The 26,813-nt window shown below is 43.0% G+C and overlaps 1 protein-coding gene and 1 non-coding gene across 6 annotated transcripts in view; one reads left to right on the forward strand and one right to left on the reverse strand.

The window, feature by feature from the left end:
* LOC103249573 lies at window positions 1-13,103 on the forward strand. Its single transcript, XR_002481306.1, has 2 exons — window positions 1-108; window positions 12,821-13,103. It is a non-coding gene; the product is annotated as an uncharacterized LOC103249573 (transcript).
* NUDT6 (nudix hydrolase 6) overlaps window positions 13,050-26,813 on the reverse strand; it is a 25,879-nt gene continuing 12,115 nt past the window's right edge. For 2 of the 5 annotated variants that reach the window (XM_008048169.2, XM_021706798.1), the window contains exons 3-4: window positions 17,972-18,026; window positions 13,050-13,872 (exon numbers count right to left, since the gene is read on the reverse strand). In XM_008048169.2, coding sequence (XP_008046360.1) covers window positions 13,475-13,872; window positions 17,972-18,026 — 453 coding nt within the window. In that variant the 3' untranslated portion in view covers window positions 13,050-13,474. Of the gene's footprint in view, window positions 13,873-16,783; window positions 16,977-17,971; window positions 18,027-18,821; window positions 19,487-26,813 lie in introns of those variants that run through there. The other 3 variants (XM_021706724.1, XM_008048191.1, XM_008048199.2) reach the window with 3 other exon arrangements.

Raw genomic sequence — 26,813 nt, forward strand, 5'->3', positions numbered from 1 at the left:
ACAGTCAAACTACAACTTCAAGCAGAAGAGCGAGGCGTTGTGTCTATCAAGGGCGTGTGTGCGAACCGTTACCTTGCCATGAAGGAGGACGGAAGGCTGCTGGCTTCTGTAAGTAATGCTTTCTGCTTTGCCTTTTTTGGTTGGCTTTCATTGCTGCTAATTTACAAGCATGGTGTTTACTAAATAATTTGCACATGTCAATATTAATAATTACGTATTAATTTGCTGTTATTGAGTCATTGACATGTACTGTCTCATGGAATCGTCACATTCACCCTGTAAAATATAGCAAATGCTCTTTGCTTCACAGACGCAAAAAAAGAGTTCTGAGGGAGTCAGTAACAGACAAAACCGGTAGAGGTTGGGCTGGACTCGGGCAGCCTTGATTCAGACCTGAGCTCTAAATCACTGCTTTTGCTGTACAAAGCCATAGAGTTTTCTTCTTTTGTTCAGTTGATTGAAAATCAGTGAGAATAGATATATGCAATTTTGATGATCAGTGTTTGCATTTCTTCTTTTGAATGTGACATACGAAACCTTGCATTATAGAATACTAGTTGAGAATGTGGGCTTTTAACTTGGGCACAAATTCTGACTGTACCACTTACTAGCTCTGTGTCCTTGGGCAAGTTATTCTGAGTTGGTTCCCTTACCTGTCAAGTAGAAACAGTGATGATCCCATCTCATTGGGTTTTTGTGAGGATTTAGTAGATGCTATATATCAAGTGCCAAAATCGATGTCTGACACATGTTACTTCTCATTAATATATATGTTAGGATGGGGGCTTTTCTTTTTACATCTCACCACAGCTAGTTAGGGGTCCAAGTTCCTGGCTGGTGTTCTTTTCACGAATGCGGGTTCCCTGCCCGCCTCACCATTATTATCGGAAACAGGACTGCATATCTGTTGACCATGCAGTGGGTGGAGAATGGTATAGGAAGACCAGTATGAAAGGCACAGATCCCACTCCTGTGTCCTTGGGAGAGTAGACAGGACATGGATGTAAAGTGTGTGTGTGTGTGTGTGTGTGTATACACCATAGCCATTGGCCAGTTATAACTTACTATCTTACTATAACTGTCCCCATAGAAAGGATCTAATACTACCAAGCAACTGAGGTGTTTTGAGCTGTACAAATAGTTTTTCAGATCTTTTCTGAATGAAGACCTTTGGATTTGTAAAAGTGCTGAAATAGACTTACAGAGAAAATGGCATTTCAACCGCCCAATTTCAAATTGATTGCATGACAAAGATTTACTCATGTTGAGATGATCACCTTATGTGATTTTTGCAGGATAAATAAGTTTGGGTATAGTGGCTCTTAATTTTTTGAGAGGCAGTTACATACATTTGGAATTCTGTTCAAATTAGAATATTGAGCATGCCGTGTGCCAGGTACCATGTTAGGTCATGAGACTGAATATCAAATGGTCTCTGTCCTTAAAGGGCCACAATTCTGGGGAGGCAGAAGTAAGCACGCATTGGCGATCACGTGTAAGGCTTTGATGTGCTGCTTCTGTATTCTGCGTCTACGCACGGCATATAGGAAAGGAGAAAAAGTCACATGACACAGGAAGTAATACAGGAAAGGAAGGGGTTGAACGTGTCCAGGACTGGGGAGGTGACCTACCGGGAGGATTTCAGGTGGTGTGGAGAAAGGAGCTCAGCAAGCAGTCAGGGAGCGGAAGGAACCGAGAGGAAGGTATGGAGGCTCTAGGCCTTCGGGCATGCAAGATGTGGATACAGAAGGCTACTGGGCGCATCTCTAGGATTATGAGCACTTCGCTGACGCTGGCGTGCAGAGTGCGAGGAAACGCAAGGTGGAAGGGGAGAGGGAGAAGCCGGGAGAGGCAGACCGACTGTCTCCTCGGAGGGCCTTGTCTGCCAAGCCGCCTGACTACAAGCAGTGGAGAGCTGTGAAGAGTTTTAGATCCGGCTTGGACAAGGGTCACTCCGGCAGCTGTGCAGAGAGTGGAAGTGAGGCGGCCTAGCCCGGTGGCGAGAGACCAGGCAGAAGGCCGCTGCAGTAGTCCAAGCAAGTGATGATCAGAACTGGGAAGAACTGTGGGAGGACAGCGACTGATTGATTTCGGAGTGAAATGGAGGGACAGCCCGTGGCTTTTCGGTTTCTGGTGTGGATGGCAAGGCGGATGAAGGGGAAGGAAGACAAAGGTAGTTCTGAGGAGAGGCGCTGAGTTCAAAAGTAGACCTACTTAGTTCGAATTGCCCAAGGGGAATTCAGGAGAAGGTGCCCACTAAGTAGCTGGAGCTTAGAGGAAAGGTCTGTGTTGACATACAGGTTTGGGTGTTGTCAGCATGGAGGTGCTGTTGGATCAGGGGAGTGGATGAGGTGTCCTAGGTAACCGCGCAGCCCCAAAACAACGACCACTTGGGACTTTCTCTTCTACTTGGTTCTTGTCCTTTTTTTCTTCCAAGCTGTTGTCAGCTCAAGAGGTGATGTCACGCTTTGGGAATCTGCCATGGTAGCATTTTAAATATTTCCCGGGACGGTAAATCAATAGCCATTTTGGATGACCTTGATGCTGCAGTAGAGAGAGGAAGAGGAGTTTCCAACTCTTGCTCCTGTCACCTTATGAGGGGCCGACTCCCTGTGGCTTCTGCAGGGGCCTCGGCTCAGCTGCTCTCGGATTGTGAGGGTGGTCGGGGACGGAAAGGAGACACAGACCATGCTGCTTCTGCCGTCACTATGAGCAGCACCAGCGGGATGGTTCCCTCGTAACTGACCGCAAAGAGCTCTCGTCAGGCGGCTTTCAGACTCTGTCCTTTCCTTTGTCCGCCTTGATCTGCTCAGTGAGTGCCTTGAGGTTCGCTCTTCCGCCGTGTCTTATGCTCGTGGAGACTGAAGAGCATGTAAGCGAGTAGTTGTGGTGACCCTGTCAGATGGTCACTGGAGGGGCTGTTCATCTCAAGAGCCTACACTGGAGAACGGGTGACTCTGCCGTGACAGGAAGCCCCGTGTTGTCACAAACGAGGAAGCAGAAGCTGCTTTCTCCAGGTGTTTCTCTGAAACGAATAGGGTACGTAGGTGAACATACCGAGAGGAGACCAGCTAAAGGACAGCGGGCCTGAAAACTAAGCTGTCATCTCATTCTTAGAAAATTCCCTACAAGTTAGAATTCAGAGAATTCTGGCCTTTCTCTTGGCAAATGGGTGTTAAGCCTCCCCATCTGTGGATTTTGTACCATCAGAAACATACAATGCTCTGAAAGAAGCAGAGTTTTCCAGTTTTGTCCTCAGCGGGGCAGAAGCCTTCACAGGACTGAAGTCTTAGTGCTTCATCCAGTCCTAAACGTGCTTCTGTCTCCTGGGATGTGTGTTGACTCTTTCTGGTGCTACAATTTCCACCACGTTGATGCAGTAAGAGTCAATCTAGCAGCGCTTGGACGTTTTTACAGTCACCATGCGGAGACAGAGCCACGGCTGTTGGGCGTACATCGAGCATTCAGGCTCTGTAGTCTCCTCTGAGGAGGGGCGCCAGCCAAGACCCAGTTGTGTTCCACCTCCTGTCCTGCGCCTGCTCCTGCCAAGGTCACAAGTCAGCCTCTCATCTTGCCTCTGGGCTGTGTGGCTTCTGCCAGGCCTTTTCAGCGGCAGTCCCATCCCTTCCAAATTGGTCTGGGTGGGCCGGGCAAAGCTTCAGATGAAAAAGCAAGCACCTTACCTCAAAACCAAAGAGATGAGGTTGGGATTCAGCAAGTGGCGCTCTTCTCTGTGAGCCAGATCCTCAGACACTGAGCTGTCGACCCAGCGCCTTTGTTACGAGCGGGTGTTCTGCGCAGTAGCCGTCCCTGGGGACGCAGATGTGCCTCATAACTTGGGGAAACTGGGATGTATGGACTTGTCAAAGGCACAATCCTTCCCACTCTTCTACCCGGCCCCTTCACAGGCGACTGTGTTGTGGCTCATCCCTGGTTCTTCTGCATTTTACCCTGTGTGTGATTCTTGCAATGGTTTGTAAAACATTCTAGTTTCTTCTTAGAAAGAAGAGTGTTTTGGATGCATAAAACTTTTTGGTTTCTAAAAGGTACGTTTGGTTGATTATTTCCAGTTAGAGTATGAAAAAAGGCGGATTTGTGTACGGTGTCCTCTTAACACCTTCACATGTTAATGGCAGAATGCATTCAAGTTACTGATTTCTTGCTGTCTGAAAACATTTCTTAAGGGTCTTTGTCTCCTTTTGAAGCTAGGAAATGTGAACGTTTGACGAGCAACTAGATCTAACTGCCAGAACCTGTATTTGGAGGCTGAAGTTGAGTAGTTCTTTAATGCACAACATAGCACAGCAAGATACATTTTGTTGCTATGAGCAACAGAAGCCCAGAACAAATATTAGACTTTATGATTTAAGTGTTCACAGAATTATAGATTGTTTAGAAAATTGTGTACAGTGAGGTTAATTGCAGTTTTAAGTTGAAACCACCAGCCGGGCTCGGTGGCTCAGCCTGTAATCCCACGCTTTGGGAGGCTGAGGTGAGTGGGTTGCCTGAGCCCACGGGTTCGAGACCTGCCTGGGTAACTTGTGAGACCTCGCCTCTACAATAAATGAAAAAATCAGCCGGGCATGGTAGTGCGTGCCTGTAATTCCGGCTACTCGGAAGGCTGAGGTGGAAGGATGGCCGGAGCCCAGCAGGTCGAGGATGCGGTGGCCGGGAGTGGCCACTGCACTCCAGTCTGGAGGACAGAGTGAGACTCCAACTAAAAAAAAAAAAAAAAAAAAAAACGAAACCACCAAACAACCTCAGTGTTCACATTGGTATTAAAAAAACTTGACTGGCCTTCATCTCCTAGAGAGTTATACATCATTTTCTCTATAATGCTATAGATCATGAAACCCTGAACAAAATATCTCAATAAGTATTAGATTGCAACTTATGTTGCTCCAAAATTGTGAAATATGAAAAAATTATAATCCGAGGATATACATTTAATTACTGTAAAGTACGTTTTCCCTATAGAATAACTTCTTGGTAGAGGGGCCTTAACAATGAAATAAAATCTATACTATAGTAAAGTAGGGGAAAACAGAATTTTGAAAGCTCAATTATCCAGATTGTTAATCTATACTTATCAAATTTGCCAGGAAAATATAGTAACAGAAGTGTAGATCATTTTTTAAGAGATAAAATACTAAATTAAATGCAAAGGTTATGCCTAATTAGAATTGTTGCTTCTTTTAGAACTAAATCTTAAAGTTTTGCCCTACTGATAGATATTACAAGATTAAGACCAAATTTACTTTTAATGTTTCACAATTCATATATTTCATTTTTTTCTGAAATAGTCAACATTGACACTTACATCATCATGTCTGTTTTTAATTCTCAGAAGTGGTGTAAGCAAAAACATTTTCATATTCTTGTTGAGCAAATTCCCTCGTGAGCCAAAACTGCAGAATCGAAGTACTGTAAAAGAATAAACAGTCCTGTAAACAGAGCATGGGGAAATGGGCATAAGGTTCAAATCTAAAATTAGGAGTAGACTAAAACTGGAGGCCAGTACACAAGGAGAGGAGGTGGGGGTTGTGAGGGGAGTGGGCGGAGAACTTATTCGTAGTTCTTCTTTCTTTCCTTATTGTATGCAAAGGTTTTTTTTTGTGTGTTGGAGTCTCACTCTGTCGCCCAGACCGGAGTGCAGTGACCACTTCCGGCCACCGCAGTCTCTACCTGCCGGGCTCTGGCGATCCTTCCGCCTCAGCCTTCCGAGTAGCTGGAACTACAGGCATGCACTACCATGCCCGGCTGATTTTTGATTTATGTAGAGACGAGGTCTCGCCAAGTTGCCTAGGCGGGTCTCGAACCCACGGGCTCAGGCAATCCACTCACCTCGGCCTCCCAAGGGGCGGGATGACAGGCTGAGCCCCCGAGCCCGCTTGCAAAGGTTATTAGAGACGGGAGGGATTCTGAAGGGCCTCGAATCCAAGTTTCTCATTTCACAGATGAGAAAGTGATGTCCGGAGACGTTAAGGCACTGAATGGGAAACACCGAGCCGGTCAGGGATCAAGGCAGGCTTGGAGCCCCCGTTTCTCGGCCCCAGTGAGCCTCACAGACGTCCAGTGGGGATCGTCACACGGCTGGAAAGGGCCACCTGGGGTAAGGGTTTCCTCAGGGACTGCGGAGCCCAGAATGTTAAAGCACTCTGTGTGTCAGTTCCTAGTCTGAGTTTTCCCCGGTCCTGCTTCCCTGGTACTTATTTGGACTTTTGCAGTGCCGCGAAGTTGCATTTTTATTGTAAGCTATCTAAAGTAGTTTCATTTGCTCATTCATCTGTCACATGTTTGCTGCCCACTTGCTGTGTGTCAGGCATGGATAACAGCAGTAGACACAGTAGATGAAAATATTCCCCTACGTGCCATTTACAGTCTGGTGAAATGCAGTGATATGCATATGTAAGCGATCTACATTTGGGCAGAGAAAAGCATAAAGATAAATGAGGTGCTTTTACTTTTCATATTATAGAGAGAGTTACTATATCCAGTAATAACTTGAGAAATTCGTTTCCATGATTGAACTTGTAGCCCTGGGATCAATTTTGTTTTGAATAGCTTTTGGCTTTAGAATAGTTTCAGATTTACAGAAAAGCTATAAAGACAACAGAGAGTGTCTGTATACTCCACACCCAGTTTCTCCTATTGTTAACACCCTACATTAGCGTAGTACACCTGTCAGAACAAATGAACCAACACTGATGTATTATCAGTAAAAAGTCTACACTTTGTTCATACTCTCTTAGTTTTTACTTAATGGCTTCTTGCTGTTCCAGGATCCCATCTGGGATCCATATTTAGTCGTGTCTCCTGAGTCTCCAGTGTCTTGGACACTGGAGTCAGTGTCTTAGACTTTTTAAAATTTTTTATTACTTTGATAGTATGAGGAGTACCGGTGAGGTCTTTTTTAGACTGTCCTTCACCTTGGGTTTGCTTGATATTTTTCTCATGGTTACGCAGAGGTTGTGAGTGTTTGGGAGGAAGATGACAAGAAGGACTATTCTCGTGAGGTCACGTGAAGGAACGTGCCGTCCTCGTGCGGTGTCACTCCTGATGTCAGTCTTGCTCACCCGCCGAGATAGCATTCTCTGCACTGGAAAGCTCCTCTCCCCTCCCCACTTTCCATACCGTCCTCTGTGGAAGTCACTTGGCTTAGTCCACGCTTAAGGGGTGGGGCTATGGTTATGCTCCCCTCCCGTGAGGCTGTGGTGTCTTCGTCAATTATCTGGAATTCGTTTGCATGGGAAATGTCTCCATTCTTATCCACTTACTTATTCAGTAATCATGTCAGTAGATAATCATAGATCCTCCTTTTATCCTTTGGGCTGTAGGCCAGTATTGTGTTGCTTGTTTGGTTGCTCGGATAGTTCCAGTCTTGGCCATTGGGCACTCCTTCCTTGACTTTGTGCTTGTCAACAGACCACCATCTACTATTTTGAGCACTTCAGCAATTTTCGGCCCACAACATGCTTCAGGCTCATCTTGTGTAGTCCCTACTTTAGCCTAGAATGAGCCACTCCTCCCAGGACCCTTGGCTGCTTTAACGGAGGATGGTGTTAGAAGCTACGAGCTGGATGCTGGATGACAGAGCAAGACCTACATGCATATACTAGCCTTGGTGCACACACATACACGGTTCTGTATTGAAGCGTCTGTCTCTACCCTGCTGTCTGCAGCCCTGATCCATGAGTTCCACGTGAGCATTTCAGCCTTCCCCTGGTCTTCAGCCTCTCACTCCGACAGTGAACATGGCTCCCACTGCCTCGCAGGACCAGTTTTTCATTAAGTATAGATAGCTCACAGGACTTTTTCCTTTTGAAACTTCAAAGCCAATTAAATATCTTGACAGAAGCCAAATCAGCCACGCAGTGTTGGCTGTGCTCTTTCGTAGCACATTAGCTGCTTCATTCAGACACCCCCGCACAGGATCAGACTTCCGGCGCCACCTCCAGAGTCGTCAGCCTCATCGCCAGCGTCAGCATGCGGCTGTCGGGCTACTCTTGCAGGGCCTCGAGCCGCGCTGCCTTGTGTGGACAGCTTTCGGGACACCCCGAGGCGCTGCACCTCGCTGCGCGTGGCCGGTCTGTGTCCTCTCGTGCCTGCACATCCGCGCTCGTTTCTCAGGTTCCCTGCCTTTTAGAATTGAGCACGGTGGCTTATTGGAATCGTTATGCACAACACACTTTCTGGCATTCCAAATAAACTGGTACTTTTCCATCGTCCAGTTTTGTGATTATCAGCATTAGCCAGAGGGAAAGACATTTAAGTGGTGTGTCTGTTATGTGGTAGGCGCTCAGTAAATAAATACATCAGCTCCATTTGGAAGTCTTATGTTTGTCTCAAACCCAACACGTGAAAAACTAGTTACTAATCTTTCCCTATAAAATCTGTTCCTTCCCCATTTCATTTGACGGCAAATCCATCATTCTAGAACACAGGCTTCAGTGCCATCCTTGATTCCTGTTTCTCTGACATTGCCTATCCAATCTGTCAGGAAACCTGGAAGCGGACAGCTTCTTACCATCTCTACAGTCTCATCTGGTCTCAGCCTTACTCTTTGTCTATATTGCTGAATACACCTCTAACTGGTCCCTCTGTGTTGGCTTTTGGCTCCTTGTATCTTAGCAGCCAGAAGAATCCTGGAAAAGTGTGTCAGAGCATGCTATCTTTCGGCTAAAAAGCCACCAGTGGCCCTCCGTTTTCTGGGAGTAGCCCAGATGGTTACAACAGTCTACAAGCTCTGTAGGGCTGGCTCTTCATCCCGTTCCCTCCGGGAACCCATTTCAGGGTCTCTGACCTTTCCCCTCAAGCCCTCCGCTTCGTGCTGCCAAGCCTCCTAGGCACAGTCCTGTGGTCGGGCCTCCGTGCGGGCCGTTCCCTCTGACCGGACGGCTCTCCTCCCACGTCTTGCTGAGGCCTTCGCCTTCTTGAGGTGTGTGCGTTTCGTGCCACTTTCTCAGTGGAGCTGCTGTGACCACGCTGTTTAGTGTTGCAGCAGAACCTCCACCCCACCACTCCCAGTTCTTGTTACCCTGCTCAGCTTTGCCTTCCCCCGTGTTTCTCATAGTTAGCATAGAGTACAGCCTGTATTTTAATGCTTTGGCTTATTGTCTGTCTCCTCCAACTAGAATTTGAGTGGAACAAAGGCAGAGATCTATTTTCAGTTTTGTTCGCTGAAGTGTCCTAGCTGCCTAGAAGAAAAAAGTATGCACACTGAATAAATACCTTGTCTGAACTCTTTGCTTTCTGTACTCCCAAGTTATGCTTAAGTTTAAAAAAAAATTAACAGAATAAAGGAAAACTTAACTTGACGAAAAGGTGTCAGGCAAAAAGTATCCACAGTCTGAAATAAGTTGCTAAAAGCATTAGCTTTAAATTCCTCATTTTATTAATGAGTATAATTATTATGTTAAAAGATTTGTGTGACTTTTAAATGAATGATATGCATGAAAGCAGTCAACAGCCAAGAACCGAGAGATTCCTCAGCTCTTAGGTCTAAGCTCTTTGACACTTAGGAGCCACTTACCCACTCTCCTCCCGATGTTGTTCCTCTGAAAATCTCTTTTTGTCTTAAGTTTGAAGTGGTCAGCAAACACTGAGAAGAGGAAAAAAGCTCTGACGGTTTGTTTATAAAGGGTAGTAGAAATTATAGTGCACCACTTTTTTATAGGAACATTGAGATCACAGTCACTGCAGATGACTTGTAAACTTAGAATGGAGAGAGCTGACACTTGTGTTTAGATTGAGCTGTCAAGTATCTGCTTTCTTGAGAACCGAAGTTGGACCTGCTGCTCCTTAAAAAAAAACAACGCAGTTTCTTGGCAAGTGAGAAACAGTTGTTTAGATTTACATGGCTGAAATTCAGGACAATGCAAGCTTTCCTTCCCTCCACTGTTTTTACTAGTAAATTCTGTAAAAAATAAAATGTGGGTTCCTTGATGTACCCACTTAGGCCTGGTACTATTTCTTCTCCGAAATACTAGGAACTGGATGAAAAGGCAAACATTGGCATGGCGAAGCCCTCCCGTTGGCCAGGCATGGTGGGGAGTGCCAGCTAGCAAGGTGGGGCATCCTGGAAATCGACAGATCAGGAAACGAACACGTGATCGCATGGTGTTGTTTAAGTTTACCTCTGGGGAGGCAGCCTGTGGGGCTCAACAGGAACCTTTCACATTCTTTATAGTTACTGCGAATTTTTCTTTCACTCTTTATTTCCCCTCTACTTCTATTCCTGGCCTTAAAGCTGGAATAGTGGAGAGGGGAGTGTTGCTTGAAAACGACAAAGTAACCAGGCTAACTTCGGCTGGACTCGCGGGTACTAAAGAAAAGAACTAAATTTCACCAAAGGAAGAGGGAAAGTATTGGATTTAGGGTCTTTATCTACTCTAGATGCAGGTGTTTGGTTTTCGTAAGTCTTTATGAACAGCACAAGGTGGTCTTATGTATTGGTGGCTGGTCCTGCCACGCGAGCTTCTCTGTAAGGGAGCCTGTGACTTAGCTGCATCGGAAGGAATTACATTTCAATATTCGTAGCGCACTACATAATGGGCACATTAGTTAAGTTTGTATTTCAGTTTTTAAAACTTCAACTAGCAGTGGTCAAAATATTTAAACCAAGGAAATATCCAGTAAAACTCTTATCTCTGGAAGCAGATGACGGGGTCTATGCCATACCTCTGCTTTAGATGGTCGAGACAAGCTCTCCACTGTTAGGTGTTACTCAGCCCTTTACTATTCACTTTAGTTGTTATGCAAGCTGGTTTCCTTGGTTTGCTTTTTTAATTTATGGTTTTCTCACAGGTTGTGCCATTGTTTGCTCTATCTTGGAACCAAAGAATCTGGGAAAAGGTTCAAGTCTTTTTAATGTGGGTTTTCCCAAGCCTGAAGTTTCTTCGATAGGAGTATATAGAAATAAGCTGGAATCTGGTACTAATAAAAATCATATATTTACGTAATATAGTTATGTATACACCCAGTATTTATATGTGTAGATACAAATGTGTTAAAATTTATATGGTTTTCTATATATTTGTCATTCAATAGATATGTCCATAGAGGGTGCCAAAAATATATATATATACATCTTAAGAAATCCCAGCACTTTAGGAGGCCAAGGCGAGTGGATTGCCTGAATCCGTGGGTTTGAGACCAGCCCAGGCAAATTGATGAGACCTTGTCTCTACAATAAATCAAAAAAATTAGCCAGGTGTGGTAGTGCACGCCAGTAGTTCCGGCTCCTTGGAAGACTGAGGCAGAAGGGTCGCTGGAGCCCAGCAGGTCGAGGCTGCTGTGGCCAGGAGTGTGCCTCTGCACTCCAGCCTGGGCGACAGGGTGAGACTCCAACTCAAAAAAAAAAAAAAAAAAAAAAAGAAAGAAAGAAAGAAAGGAAAAAACTGCATTAAAATTGTAACACTTAATGAGTACAAGTCACGTTTGACTTCTGCAATTATAAGAGATGCTCAAAGTGTTTACCATCAGCGTCTAGACACTTCTGATTATGGTGAACTTCTCTTAAAATGTGTGTACATTGTTTGGGATCCCCAGTATACTATTATAATAAAAAAGTAAATTATTTTTCCTTATTTCTTTTGAAGTGAATAAATTGTTGATTTTTCCCCCTAGAGTCCACTAAGTATCAACAGTGCTATACTGTGAAGTTGATTCTTGAACATTTACCTTAAATAATGTGGCAGCCTACTAGACCCCATTACTTGGAATATTATTTCCAAGTCTAACTATCTGAAAGCCAGCTATTTTTTTTCCTGATAAATAGTTGAATTGAAATAAAAAGGCAGAGTCCCTTACTTCCCTCAGAGACTACTAGAAATCAATAAGTTCTACATTATTTATTCCTCTCTGTCTATGAGTGTTTGGCAATTGCCAGTCATAAGTAATATAATGTTCCAATATAATTTTTTGGCATTATATACCAATAGCTTCTTTCTATACAATAAATGATTCTTTTTATCCCTTAAAACAATGTTAGCCACTAAAAGTTTTTGTTACAACTTAGGAAGTCAGTTCTGTTTCTGTGAATAAGTGTTAACAAACCTCCTATTTTTTGAGTTGGAGTCTCACTCTGTCACACAGGCTGGAGGGCAGTGGCACGCTCACAGTCACCCCAACGTTGGCCTGCTGGGCTCCGGGATCCTTCTGCTCAGCCTTCCAAGTAGCTGGAACTACAGGCATGTGCTACCACGCCCAGCTAAATTTTTTATTTATTGTAGAGACGAGGTCTCGCCAAGTTGCCCGGGCTGGTCTCGAACCCGTGGGCTCAGGCAGTTCACTTGCCTCAGCCTCCCAAAGTGCTGGGATGACAGGCTGAGCCACCAAGCCTGACCCTCCTCCTTTTTTATAGCCAGTTCACACCGGAACTCTGATAAAAGTAAAAATGACCTTGACTGGTATCCTGCGTTGGGATGGGGAGCACTGTGGGTGGACCGTAAGGGCTACTGGAAGCCACAGCTTGGGGCTTCCCTGTGTATGTTCTTGTCAGTGCTGAGGGTGTCCTTCCTTGTGGTGAACCGTGTGGTCTTGCTGCCTAACACCTGACCTGTCTGTTGCAGGAGCTGGAGAATGGTCCCTGGAGTCCTTGACACTGTCCTGCTGGCAGCTGTGCTCCTGGCCCGCATCCTTCCTGGAACTCGTCTGTGTCACATTTTGGCCTGATGAGTCTTGTTAGTTTGATTGTCCCGCTGAACCCAAGACCACTCACTGCTACTGGTTGAGCAGACAGGCATTTTACTGTCTGATATTACTGTTTGATAGGAAAAGTGTGATGGTAATAACACGTAATTCTTCCTTTATTTTTCAGAAATGTGTTACAGATGAGTGTTTCTTTTTTGAACGATTGGAATCCAATAACTACAATACTTACCGGTCAAGGAAATACTCCAGTTGGTATGTGGCACTGAAACGAACCGGGCAGTATAAACTTGGATCCAAGACAGGACCGGGGCAGAAAGCTATACTTTTTCTTCCAATGTCGGCTAAGAGCTGATCTTAAAGGCAATACTTGATCTCATTTCACGTGAAAGAAGAAGTATATTTTAGAAGTTTTTTAATGAGAGGAAAAGAAAATACATGTGCACAGCTCAGTTTGGATAACTGGTCGACAACTTTTTATCCAGTAGTAAAATATTTAACCAGTAGTAAAATGGTCTGAGTAAAGAAAAATAGCAAAAATTCTTGGAAAATGTAGACTCACCCTTTTTATATAGCACTTGCTATTACCCAGTAAAGCTTACCTAGAGCTACAATCCTCTCCAAATGTTTATTTGCTTTATTTGAAAAGAGGCTTTTAAGATGTGCACATTTGTATGCAAGTTTTCTTCTTGGAAATCATCTGCCTTAGAAAATTAGAGTCAAGTATTTAATCAACTTCAAACATTCTCTGCTTATAGTATGGCGTTCGCTAATCCACGTGTACAGTCACTTAGAACTTTCTTTCTAAACATGTTATGTGCCTTCAGTCCACTCCTGTCAGAGTTTTGTACTTCTCTGGCAGTTCCTTATGATAGAGCTTGTAGAACAGGCCTGTGTAAACCGCTGGAAGTTCCTCCATGGTCAGATCAATCTTGTCAAACCCTTCTCTGTGCCCGTAGAGCAGCAGCCTGGCAACTCTGCTGGTGATGGGAGTCGCATTTTCGGTCTTGACCAGGTTGCTGAGATCCATCCATTCACATCTCAAGCATTCATGCTGGCAAAAGTTTATGGTGAATGAATACGGCTTTAGGCGGCAGATGATATACATATCTGACTTCCCAAAAGCTCCGGGACTTGTGTGCTGTTGCCGAATACTCAGGAGGGACCGGAATTCTGACTTTATACCAGTCTCTTCCAAAACTTCTCGAACTGCTGTGTCTCCTGCGTGAAAGGGAGATGTACGGATCAGTAAGGATCACATTATTAGAAACTTCAGCATCAAAGATCTGCAGCTACAGAAGCAGCATCTGAAGGTTCAAAATCAAAGCACCCCCCTAAGAAAGTAAAGTTTCAGCACAAACGCTCCTCCTTCAGACCTCCTGAAGTACCGAAGTGTTTTCTTACCATTACACATTTAAGAAGCTTTTGAAATACTATTTGTCTTGCTGCTACTTGAAGGCTTATCTACTTGTACATTTTGGGGTGACCTCTACTTAGCCTCTCCCTGCTCTAGTTCCCAAAAGGCAAAAACATACATTGTAATACTTCAAACATGTTGCAAAGCCACAGTTAACATTCGAATGTATTTCTTCATTGTCATCCCATTCCTGACTGTCCATCAAAACTTCCTCTTCTTCCTTGTAAAGGTCTGTCGGGCTGTAGAATGTATCGAACCACGAAACAATTCTAAGCTCTCCTTGTGATTCCAGGTGGGACTTTCACGCCTCCAAGTAGGAGCAGATTCTTTTATAAACACACATTCTTTCTGCTCCTCTGGTTATCTGTCAGCAAAACCCCATAATAGTGATTTTTGACATTTTCTTTGTTTCTTGAGATAAGATTCCAAAAAACTTGGATTCATTCCTTTAATATCAAAATGCTCTATTTGTTTCATCAGAAGTTTTTTAAAAGCTTGGAAAATATAGAATTTTATAATACAACAAAGGTTCTCACATTGTATATAAGGACGATTTTCCAGTTAAGTGCACATTTTTATGGCAGAATTTTTGTTGCCATGAACATATTTTTGTGGCTCCTTTTTTAAAACATCTAAATGAACCCCCTAAATATGGACTCACCCCATTTCTGTGATGTCATTGTCTCCCAAAGCATTTATGAGAAGCCCTCAAAAAGCTCCTTATCTTGACCATTTTGCTGGGAATTGTCATAGACAAGGATTTTTGTTCAAATATCCTTTAATGCCTCCACCGTTCTTGTCAGATAGTAAATTATATTTGCCTTCTCAGTAATCCTACTCGTGAAAAACAGGCCAAAGAGGAAGTCACAGAAACATGTCTTACTTCCTAAGTGCCCTGACTCGTAGAATGTCTTACCAGTCCCCTGGCTATGCTCTTGTTTTTCTCTCTGAGAAACAGCTATGGAAAGATGCACGGAAAAAGTGCTTTAAGATAGAAGACATTTATCTGCCATTTTTCAGTTATGTGCTGACATCTACCCATGGATTACACATGGTTAGAAATTGCGTTTTTAAACTGAAAGCATAGAAGGAGAATAAAAATAATTTTTAATGTGGCGTACATGTTTGTTCAATGTATTATTAAAAATTATGGCACTAGCCTTACAGTTTGCACAGTATCCCCTAAATGTTGTTTAGATGTTTATTTTTATTCTCTAAATGCTTTGAAAAATAACCATGGAGATCCTGTTTAGCTCTTGGTACCCCTAACCAAGAGGTCAGCACTTAGCTCGTGAGTGTAGGCTGTTTATACATCACAGAACACTGGGCAGGCTAGTGAGTGTTGCCTTGCCTTGCAGCCACCATAACAGCTGACTGAAAACGAGTGTTTTGCCTGGGTACTTTGATCATTTTAACTTGAATTGGCAAGTCACTGACTGGACTAAAGATTGGATGGGCACATAAATGCTTTTGTATCCAAGGCATGGAATTTCCTCAAGCTGGAAAACTTTTCCCCAAGTATTCCAACATGGATTTAATTATTTTTATCTGGATAAAGTACTTTATTCTGTTGCACTTTTATTACTTTAATATACTGTAAGCTAAACTGAAATAATACTGTTTTCTAGGTCTGAAGAGCACAGGAAAAACTAAGAGGTTTTTATTTTTATCAGGATCAAGAGATTTGTTTAACTATGTCATATTGTTTTGTTTAGTTACAGGACAGTAATGAAATGGAGTTTATATTTGCTATTTCCATTTTGTAATACTTAATAACAGGATCGGGTTGAAATAAAATGTAACAGGAAAAATTATGCAGAATGTGGGTTTTCCTGGTGTGCACTGATGATCTCTGATCAGCTCAGCTGCTTTATAGCTCTTTGGCTAATAATAGGAGAGTCTCCTGTCAGAGGTAATGAGATTCTAGGAAGCAGTTTGTCCATTTTAATCTAGTAGTTACCTTTATACTCTTGGAGTGTTACTTTGTAGGAGAGCACTGAGGATTGTATTGTTTTGTACATGACCCTCTTAATTTTTTAATAACACGACAGATAATAACGCTTTATTTGCCTAGTACTGTCAAAGGATAAGGATTCCAAACAACTGTGCTTCCCAGTTAGCTAGTGTTTACTTTTCAAGGGCCAATATAAATGCTTAACTGTTTGTGATGGCAGTATTCCGAAAGCATAGTATAAACTTTCTTGCATACACGGTTTAAAGAAAATAATTTCAATCATTCTTGGGTGATCTGTCCTCTTCATACTATTTGATTATTTTATGAAACAGAAATGCTATCATCTAGACAGTCATTAAGACCCCCACTGTCGGTTATCATTTCTAGTTGCTTTCAATGTTTTATCAATTCTGAGGCAAAGCTTTAGTGTACACTATGCCTAGGAAGTAGGTTGATGCTAGTTGCAGGTTTCTTAATTTCACATGCCTGAGGCATACATATGATCTCTGGGTAGGTGGTTGTGACAACCATAATACTTTTTCTAAAATTTTTAATTTTTCTGGAATTTTTACTTATCTGGACTTAAAGAAGGGTTCGAAGTATACTTAAACCTAAAGTTACACATATTTGACTTGGAAATGTATTTCTTCAATTACATCTAAAAATAAGCGTAACTGAAATTCAGAGGACCCATAAAAGTTTAAATTAAAAAAATCAGTTTGTTTGAGAAGGCAAGACTCAGGAACAGAAGCTACACAAACCTTCTGAAGACCCTTTTTTGCCCAGTGTGGCTTGGTGAGGATGCAAAGCAGAAGCTGAACTAGCTGGCGTGTGCTCACACGTCACATCACAGGTGGAGTGTGAGGCCATCAGGTGGTGGGTCACATGGCCTTCTCTCTCAGCACTTGCACCACTGCAGACCATCTTTTGTGTCGACAGCAGATCTAGCATAATCTAAGTAAAAGCTCAATGAGTTCCGAAAACCAAGATTTGCTATAGGCATCTTGATGCAATCAGTTTACCCATGGTTTTTGTTAGCAGTTGGCCATATAATATGTATCAGACATTTTGATCTCCATAACATTTAAAAAACAAGTTTGAAGTACAAATACAGTTTTATATACTTAAAGATGACTTAGAAAATCACTGTCAGGTTATTGCTGGCTAAAGAGAGTAGGGGACATGCATGTTAAGGAAAAGGTCCTGGAGAAATACTACCGGTATCAAATGAATGATCTGCTTATTAGGATAGAGACTGAATTTTTCCCAGTGGCTTAGGGAAGAGGTAGGAATGTTCACTTTCTGTTCTTCTGTCCTGTAAATCAGTGACACAAAGAATTCTTGGTTTATTTCACATTTCCCTGTCTTATATATGGAACTGAGTAAGTTGTATTGGGGGGTCCGTCTCACTTGAGACTTTCTCATATGACATTTTATTACATTTTGGCTTCATGACTATTTAAAGTAAAAAGTAGGCAAAACTTCCATATGCAGAATTATATCATACTGCTGTATAATTTACTTTATTGTATTCATTTCAAAGTTCACTTAGAAGTCACTCTTCTTCCTTCTGTGATGGAATGGACAAGAATTTGTGTTTTCTCATAGTTTAATGGCAACAATTTTAGTCGCATCAGAAATAACCTCTAGTGCTGACCTTTTACTGATACCTAAAGCCTCTCTTCAGACAAATTTATCTAGACACAGTCATAAACAGAAGAATAGGTAGTATGCTCCTAATGGTATTATTTATATTAATGGAGTAAGTTGTAATGTTAGCAATTTTGCTGCTAATTTTTATAGCAGCCCTGATGTAACATCTGAAATTTTCTGACTTAGGCTGAACAAATTAGAAAATCTAAATTCTTATTCTTAGCTATAAAGCAGGAAGATAAATACACGAATTTCCTCAACATTTTCAAGTCAATTGAAACATGTGAGATACACACCAATATCTTCTCCAGGCTCTGACAGGCCTCCTGGAAACTTCCACATGTTTTTCAACTGCAGTGTAAAATCAGAAAATACAGTTTTAACATAGCATTTATTTACTAACACACATACACACATACATTCAGACTCCACAAAATCCATTCATAATTGGTCAAGGTAGTTGAGAATTTATTTTTTGGTAATTATGTGGAATTTTTTTCCCTAGTATTCTTCTTTTTCTTTTATTCTTTTTTTGGGGAGCTGGTGACTGATGAAATCTTTTCCCACCTTTTTTCTTCAGGAAATAGAAATGGTTTTGTTTGGTTAATGTGATAAATTCTGTATGAATTAAACATTGGAAAGAAACATCTACTGAATTTCTGTAATTTTAAGAGTTTCGCTGCTAGTTAACTATGAATAAATAGGAGAATCTTACAGATGCTGCTATAAATAAGTAGGAAATATAGTATAAATTACTAAAGTATGTTATTTTGTTTTCACATCTATTTCCTGAACTGTTTTTTACTTACATATTACTCTTAATTTCTATTGTATGTGTCAGTGATTTTATGTAAAATGTAATTGCTTATCATGGGTAGTGTGAATAAAATTGATTAGTTTGTGTTCTTTTTTTGGTCTACCATTTCATTGTGTTTTCTTGTTTACTATTTTTCTTTTTTGGTGAGGGTCATATGGGAAGTCTTATCTTGGAACAGGGATAAACACATAAGCTGATGAAAAATAACTATGAGGTGACATGGGACAGTAGTGTTATGGCTGACACGATTCTTTATTTTCCTGTCAGAGCAGTTCTGTCCGTCCATCACCATGAGACAAACCGAAGAAGGGCTGAGAAATTGCACTCACCGGGCAGCTACACCTTGGTCTAGTGCACCTTATGCTCTTCATTCATAAAACAAGTTGTGGCCTTTTGCTGGTTTGCTTTGTGACCCACTCATTTCCTGGATGAGTGATTCTCAGAAGAACATGTCACTTCTCAGCTATGCTAGGTTGGAGACCTGTGGCATGGTTCCCAGCGTTTCCACAGACTGCTGATTATGTGGGTCTGGAATCCAGGCTTTCCACCCTTCCGCATCTGGCTTAGGCTTGACAATGATGTATACAGCATATTATGTTTTGTTAGTGTAGAAGTATGTCTCTTAAGTATCTCTCGATGCCAGTGCAGTCTTTTGGATTCCATTTTGAAATAGGTCCGGAAGCTGTTTCCACAGAAACTGCAGACTTCTGTCTGATAGGATGTTGAACTGAACCACCATAAATTGTATTTCTAGCAAGAGAAATGTTATAATGGGGCAGACAGATGCTTCTTAAAAAAACAATAAAGTCAATGTTTAAAATCTTTACCTAGACTTGTCTACAAATGGTGAGATTAGCAGTTGACTAAATGTGCAGATATGAACTTATTAGAAGGGAAAATGCTAGACAGAAGGACTGAAAATGGCTCACACAAGTTTGAGAGTATTTCATAACACTCATATATGGAAAAACTGTATTTTTATGCTGGCAAGTAGTTTGTGACATTTTCTGGCACTATTTAGGATTAAAGAGCTTATTTTTTAGCTTACTTCTCCCTTAAGCAAATTTGAGCCTGAGTTGTAAGTGGTAGGTACAGGGGCCTAAGTCACATGGTTTGAAAACCCAGTCAATATTCCAGATGTGATCAGTAGTGAGATGAGCATGTCATCCCACTCTGTTTTCTTTATATTAAGTAGTCCCGTTAACTGGGTTTAGTAATTTGACAATAATATTAAAATACTAGCTAATTTGTATTGAAAACTTACAATGTTGCAGACGCTATGCTAGAAGAACATTTTATTATAAGAATTATGCATTTAAACTTCACAGTAATCCCATGAGAGACTATTATTGTTCCCATTTTAGAGGTGTTGAAACCGAGGACATAAAAACAGTAACTTGCCTCGTATATGATAAACTAAGTGTTAAAATTCAGGCAGGCTGATTTTTAACCATCTTTTAAGAAATTTTAAAAGTTGATATTTTCTCACTAATCCTTAATGCTGTTTCATATACCTCAGAGCTAATTGGGGCATTCTATGCAAACTTAATGAGATTATGTATCTAAGACGTATACTTCTCCATAGCCTGTGAATTTGGACAAAAATCTAGTGTCATACGTCCTCTTATCTACCTGTTGCCTGTGATTCCCATTTAAAGTCTTTTGACATGGGGTTTATTTCCTACTAGTGATTTATTATTCTATCTTTTGAATATATTGTTTTATGAGGAAAAAATTACTGAGGATGAGTTTTGGAAATTCAGCCTTTTAATTATGTTTTTCATCTGTGTTCTCCCTTCCTATAAAGAAGACAAAATATCTCCATGCTTCAAGTGTAAAATTCCATGATCATTTTTTCCCATTCTTAAAAAGGGAATTTTCCACACTTTTCTGAAAAATATGCTCAAAAGTTCTTATGCCTAGTTTCTCTGTTGGGTGAACATTCACATATGTGACCCTTCCTTGCTTTGAATCAGGTCATCTTGTTCCTTAACACGCCTGATTTCTATATACTACAAAGGTAAAATATCCTTTTACCTTGTAAAAATGTTATTTCAAATGATATTTAGAGTATTTCATTGTGTTTTGGAATGGTGACTAGGATGACTTTTTCTTTTTCTTTTTTTTGAGTTGGAGTCTCACTCTGTCGCCCAGACTGGAGTGCAGTGGCCGCTCCCAGCCACCGCAGCCTCGACCTGCTGGACTCCGGCGATCCTTCCGCCTCAGCCTTCCAAGTAGCCGGAATTACAGGCATGTGCTACCACGCCCGACTGATTTTTTGACTTATTGTAGAGATAAGGTCTCGCTGCCCAGGAGGGTCTCCAAGTGTGTGTGTGTGTGTGTGTGTGTGTAGGGGTAAATGGAAGATAGAGAACAGTGAGGTAGGTGTGGTCCATCTGTCACTCTGACATCTTTCCTTCTAGTGATTTCCTTTGTGATTTACCTACTCAGCCTTTTCCTTGCTGTAATCTCACTACTACTTATGATGAAGCCACAGAGACTGGAGTTTAGAATTTGTGCTAGTAACCGCAGGCCTTGCAGCCTTTGTATGAAAAGGGATCAGCTACCACCTCAATTGTCAAGACATCTGGCTTCATCTAATTTCTCTACCTGCCGGCACAGTGTGGCTCCCTGGTATCCAGGCCAGGATGGGAACAGGCAAGGAAGACGCAGCCCTTGGCTGGGATGGGAGGCTACTCCCTGGCAAGTCACACGAAGAACCCATCCTCTCACAAGGGGAAAACCAGACCCTCTCTCGAGCGGGGCCTCTGCTTCCCCTTTGCCGTGGGGAATCCACGTGGGGAACTACTTGAAGCATCATCTCGCATGACGAAACCCTCCAGAGGGTGTGTGCCCCGCAGGGGTGTTATTCCTATGGAATCTGAAAGAAAGTCTCTGGCCATATTTCACAAAACCAAATGGCAGTTACCCAAGACCTGGAAAAGCATGGGCTGCTCTTTGTATAGATAACGTGAAGATGCTGGGTCAACGCACTCTGGGAGCCCTCAGTCATGAAAGGCTACATGGGACACTTCACAATGTCACGAGCCTAGACCCAGGCGGGGCTTGGATTAATGCTGGCAGGAATCAGGGCTACAGTTGGATTTCTAGCACCATGGGGAGGATTTATGTACCATGAGGCTACTCTGAGAAATGTGACTGCGACTTTGGGTGCTCTTTCTCAGGGTGCTGCTGATGCTCTAAAGGCTTTGCCTAAGTTTGTTGATTATCTCTTGCTAATGTTGTAATGGGCAACTGATTCCCTTTAGGTTACTTGCTACAGGACTGGTTTGTGCTGCTACTGATGAAACCTGCTGCACTCGCATCAGCATTACCAGACAAGTTAGGAAGAGCTAAAGAAAGTCCATGACAAGGCTTTGTGGCTCTTTGGCTTTGCACAAGGAGCCTCTCTTACAAACACCATTTGGGACGCTATGAAAACCCCAAGCCCTCTGTTGCTTGGTTGTTCCTCTTATTGAACCTACTATAACGGTCATAATCCTGCTGACTTGGGGTCCGTGTCTTTTTAACTGCCTCGTGAAATTAGTTTCTTCCATAATTAAGCGCTTTCATGTCTACATGATGTGCAAGGATCCAACTGGTGTCGGCAGTTGGTGACACCACTGAAACTAACCTGGACGCTTTAGATCCAATAGGGAGAGACTTTCCATCCCTGGCTAGGTAGGGTAGCTACCTATCCTACATCCTTTGTCAGCTTTGAAGCAGTTACAGAAGATGGTCTTCCTCCCTCTGTACCCATATGATTATAGGATTAAGAAAAATTCCCTAAGGGGGAAAGTTAAGGCAGGGTAGCCAGTGTAGCTTAGACATAGGTATTTCTTGCAGGCAGGTCTAAATTAAAACATCTTCCTTGCTGGTACATGGTTTTTACCTGCCTGACCAGGCACTCCAGACCTGCCCACCTTGCAGGCTGGAACGTGGATCTACCAGTGCAGTGAATCACAGAAACCACAGGAAGCCACCCAAAACACAGACAAGGTGTTGTAAAAAAGCCCAAATCTGGGCAGGTAAAAAGGTCCTTCTGAGGTTCTTGCGACCTTAAGTGGCTGACAGATAGCAATCAGAACTCATGGCCTGATACTGCAGCCCTCTGCTCTCAGCTTATGGAATAGTTTGCTTGATGACCGTTGTAAACATTATACAAAGCTTCCTGTCAAAGGCAAGCACGTGCCTTTTCCCTTAAGGAACCCCTGTTCTCCCTCAAGCATGTCTTTTTCTAATGAATTCTTTCTTAAACATACTTTGGATTTGCTCTGAAATCGGTAAAGCCAAGAACCCATGGAGCCACACACCACAGGCCACCCGGCATCACTACCGGTTATGCTAAAATACCACCTGATACCAAAAAAACTACAGAAATTAAATATGAGTCAGTGTCCCACTGTATTTTTCTCCCAGCACTGTACTATGCATGAAGACTAAATCCATCTTTTGTTGCTCTCTTAGCTGGACCTTCAAGAAGAATCCAAACCCCACTCATGATATCACTCCTACCAGCCACACGGAAGCCACAGTCTTACGTGCTTTGATCTGTCTAGCCCCCGCCAATCCCAAGCGCCTAAAAGTATGGGGGAAACTGGGAACATGATGAGACTCTGCAAAGCATCCCCTCCTCAGCTTGAAGAGCCAGTCACTGGCAGGTCTGGAACCCGCAGTCTGGGAGCCCCAACCGCCGGTCCCGGGCTCCCAAACCTCGCGTGCCTCAGAGCCTCCTGGAAGGCAAGCCGACCCACCCTGCTGGGCTTCCAGCTTCCAGGTCTGGACACGGAGAACACGCATTGCTGGTGGGCGGATACTGTCGTGGCCTCGCAGCCCCAAGCCCACCCTTCTGCACTTGCCCAGCGCCGGTTCTCCTAACACCTGTGGCGTCCTCCCTCTCCCCAGAGGCACCAGCACACTGATGCCTCATTTTCGGAGGTCTGGGTCCACTGAGCAGCACTTGCTCTTCAAAGTCCGAGTTGCAGCTGTGTTCAGGCCCCAAAGCAAGGACCCACAACCCACCAGAAGCTTGGTATACTGAAGATACGGAAGACACAGCAGAGGCAGAAAGCATTTCTGAGCTTCCCTTATCTGACGAAAAGCAGAGCTTTCCGAGGATGAAGCAGCCATTGGTCCCCTGGTAGGGGGCTGGGGGAGCTTTCAGCAAGGGAACTGACCACTAGCACCTGGACGAGAAACTGCGGAACAGAACCTTATCAGAAGCCCCACACCTCTCATGTTTCACCAGAAGCCCTGTACCCCTTCCCCTTTCTTCCCCTTTTATTAAGTTGATACAGTATACAGCCTATCAACTCTTACCCCAGGCCAAGCTATTCCTTAGCGTGCTCTCCGACTTTTCTATTTATCTGTTGTTGATTAATTTGTAGTTCCACCCCTCCCCCTCCACCCTGCCCCTCAGTTCTAAGTTGGTAGAGGAAAAGTTTTCTTCCCAACTTACTTAAAGACGTACCTCTCTGGGTAGCTTTCTCAATGTGTGAAACTGGGATATTAGACTGTTAAAATGATTCAAGTAGGCAATTAATATAGAGAACGTAAGACAGCTTATGAAAGGACAGAACTTGGTTTAATATACCCAGTGAGCAGCCATTTTAACACTGCCTAAATCTCATGTTCTTCTAGCAGTTAGGGTTGGGGAACTCACTAGCCAAGGGCAGAACCGGTTTCTCAGAGATATCTATTGATGATGGTTTTACAAACCCCTGCCCCAGCTTGTTGGGTGCTAATTAGCTTTTCTAGTTCAAGCATTTGCCTCCACCCGTAAGACTCAGGTTCACTTAATCAGCCCTTGGCGACCTTCACCACACAGACCCCACCACCATGGCTGCAATCATGTGCTGACCCACCCATCTGCCTGCTGTCCATCGCCAGACGTTGGTACCTGCGCTTATCTGTGCCTTTGTGAAGACGTGGAGCAGACCACCACTCAATCACCTTAACGATCTTCCCCCATCAAAGGGAAAGATGAAAAGAACTCAACACCGAGTAGCCATTTGCCACTGCCTTGCTAAGCTATGGTGTGGCCATGTGGTCTTGGAGCTGTGGTCAGGCCACGTTTTCTTAGGCTTTGGCCCTCTTCCCTCCCTTGGGGAGGTGAATCCTCTTTCACTCTCTCTCCAATTAAATAAACTACATTCTCTAACCTAACTTCTGTGCAATTCTTTGCATCTTCCACGTGGTATCAGAGTGCATGCCAGACACCCATGCCCTGGGGCCCTGCCCTGACATTCTGACACGATCATGTTTGAATCCCAGTGTCCTATCCTAAGAATCGTCAGTGTGCCCTTTCCCCCCAAGATGCCAAAGTGGCTTATATCAGGTTTTATGCTGTAGGCAAATATATGCTATGCACATGGAAGAGATGCAGACTCACAGCACTGCAGTATTTTGCCTGGTCACTGAGTCTAATGTCAACATTTTATTAGTGGAGAAACAGGTCCCCAGAGGCTCAGAGATCTGCTCAAAGTCAGAAAGGTGTTGGTGGCATGGCCAAGCCCTAGTGACTTCCTGATCTGGTTTTGTCTCTATACCTTCTTAGGTCACTTGAGCTCAGGAAAGAGTAAATGAATTTTGGTGACATTGCTTCTTTAAATGTAGGGAAAAGAGAGATGGTTAAAGGGATATACTTAAGAGATAGTAAAGCCTTTTACAGTATCTCTATAAGTAACTTCTATACACAAAGGCATAGATTTTTTTCCCCAAACTTAACAAAAGAAATTAACCAATTTATATTACTAGTATATGTAGTATCTGCAATAATGTTTGGGCATATGTTCTGTTTGCTATATGGGAGAGAGTTATAATATCTACTTTCAGTCTAAGCCAATTTAATCGAACAAAATTCTAAATACATTTTCTCAGATCTTTGATAGCCAATATTAATTATATACAAGTCTAAGGGTAGTAAGACCTGAGTGAAAAAATAATAAAATAAAGACTACAAGAACATTTCTTTTGTGGGTTAGAGTAGGATAAGCTAGGGGCCATTCGGTTACCCCCACACTTTCCTCATGTTTAGAGAAGTCGTTCCGTCTTTGAAAGCCTCACTTAATGCTCGGAACTGAGTGTGGAGGAACTGGGGCTTCTCTCTCACACACGAAGTGAGTCATTTTCAGCTTTGGCAACTCTCTCTTCAACTCTCTCTTTTCTTTTCTTGAGTTGGAGTCTCACTCTGTCACCCAGGCTGCAGTGTGGTGGCATGATCAGGGCTCACCACAGCCTCGACCTCCTAAAGTCAGGTGGTCTTTCTGCCTTAGCCTCCCAAGTGGCTTGCACCACCACACCCAGCTTATTTTTTTATCTTTTATTTTTTTGAGAGAGGAGGTCTCACCATGTTTCCTAGGCTGGTCTTAAACTCCCACCTTGGCCTCCCAGAGTGCTGAGACTACAGGTGAGAACCACCGTACCTGGCTTCTCTTTCTGGAAATCAGACTTTGGAGTTAGATTGGCTGGATTAGAATCTTGGTTTCACTACATTATCTATGCAATTTTGGGCAAATTACTTAGCCTCTCAGTGCCTCAGTTTTTTCATCTTGAAAATAGAGATGAAGGCAACCCCTTCGGGTCTCCTCCCACTGTGGAAGCTGTTCTGTCCTCTCAATAAATCCTGCTTTCTCACTTAAAAAGAAAACGAAAGAACATAGGGATGAAAATCCTTATGGGTTGTTGTGTGAAGATTAAATTAGCTACTTCATATGATAGGCTCATGTCTTCAGGTAAAGACATTGAGTAAACACATATGTGTATATAGTATATGTGTGTGTGTGTGTGTATATATAAATTAGGACAGTCGAATAGGAATAAATAAAAAAATTTGTGCTACTGTCACATTAAATGTTTTATTGTGGAAAAATATCATGCTTGCACAAATGAGAGAGAACTGATGAACACACACACACACACCTGCCATCCACCACTCAATAAACTGCTCCCCCCTCCATACCTCAGCCACTTCCTAGCTGCACCAGATTATCCTGAAGCACAATATCACAGCTCTTCACCTACGCATTTTCAGAAAATAAGTAGATCAAAAATTATTATTATTTTTGAGTTGAAGTCTCAAAATTAACCTTCCACCTGTTTTTAGAACGTGGAGCTCAGTTCTTTCCTTTGTGTGATGTATGTGATGTATGTTTGTTTTTGGAGTTGGAGTCTCACTCTGTCACCCAGACTGGAGTCCAGTGGCCCCTCCCGGCCACCGCAGCCTCGCCCTCTGGAGTGCAGTGGCACACTCCCGGCCACCGCAGCCTCGCCCTGCTGGGCTCCAGAGATCCTTCCACCTCAGCCTTCCAAGTAGCTGGAAC

The sequence above is a fragment of the Carlito syrichta genome, unplaced genomic scaffold (assembly GCF_000164805.1).
Source record: "Carlito syrichta isolate Samal-C Ts95f unplaced genomic scaffold, Tarsius_syrichta-2.0.1 Scaffold43556, whole genome shotgun sequence".
NCBI lineage: Eukaryota > Metazoa > Chordata > Mammalia > Primates > Tarsiidae > Carlito > Carlito syrichta.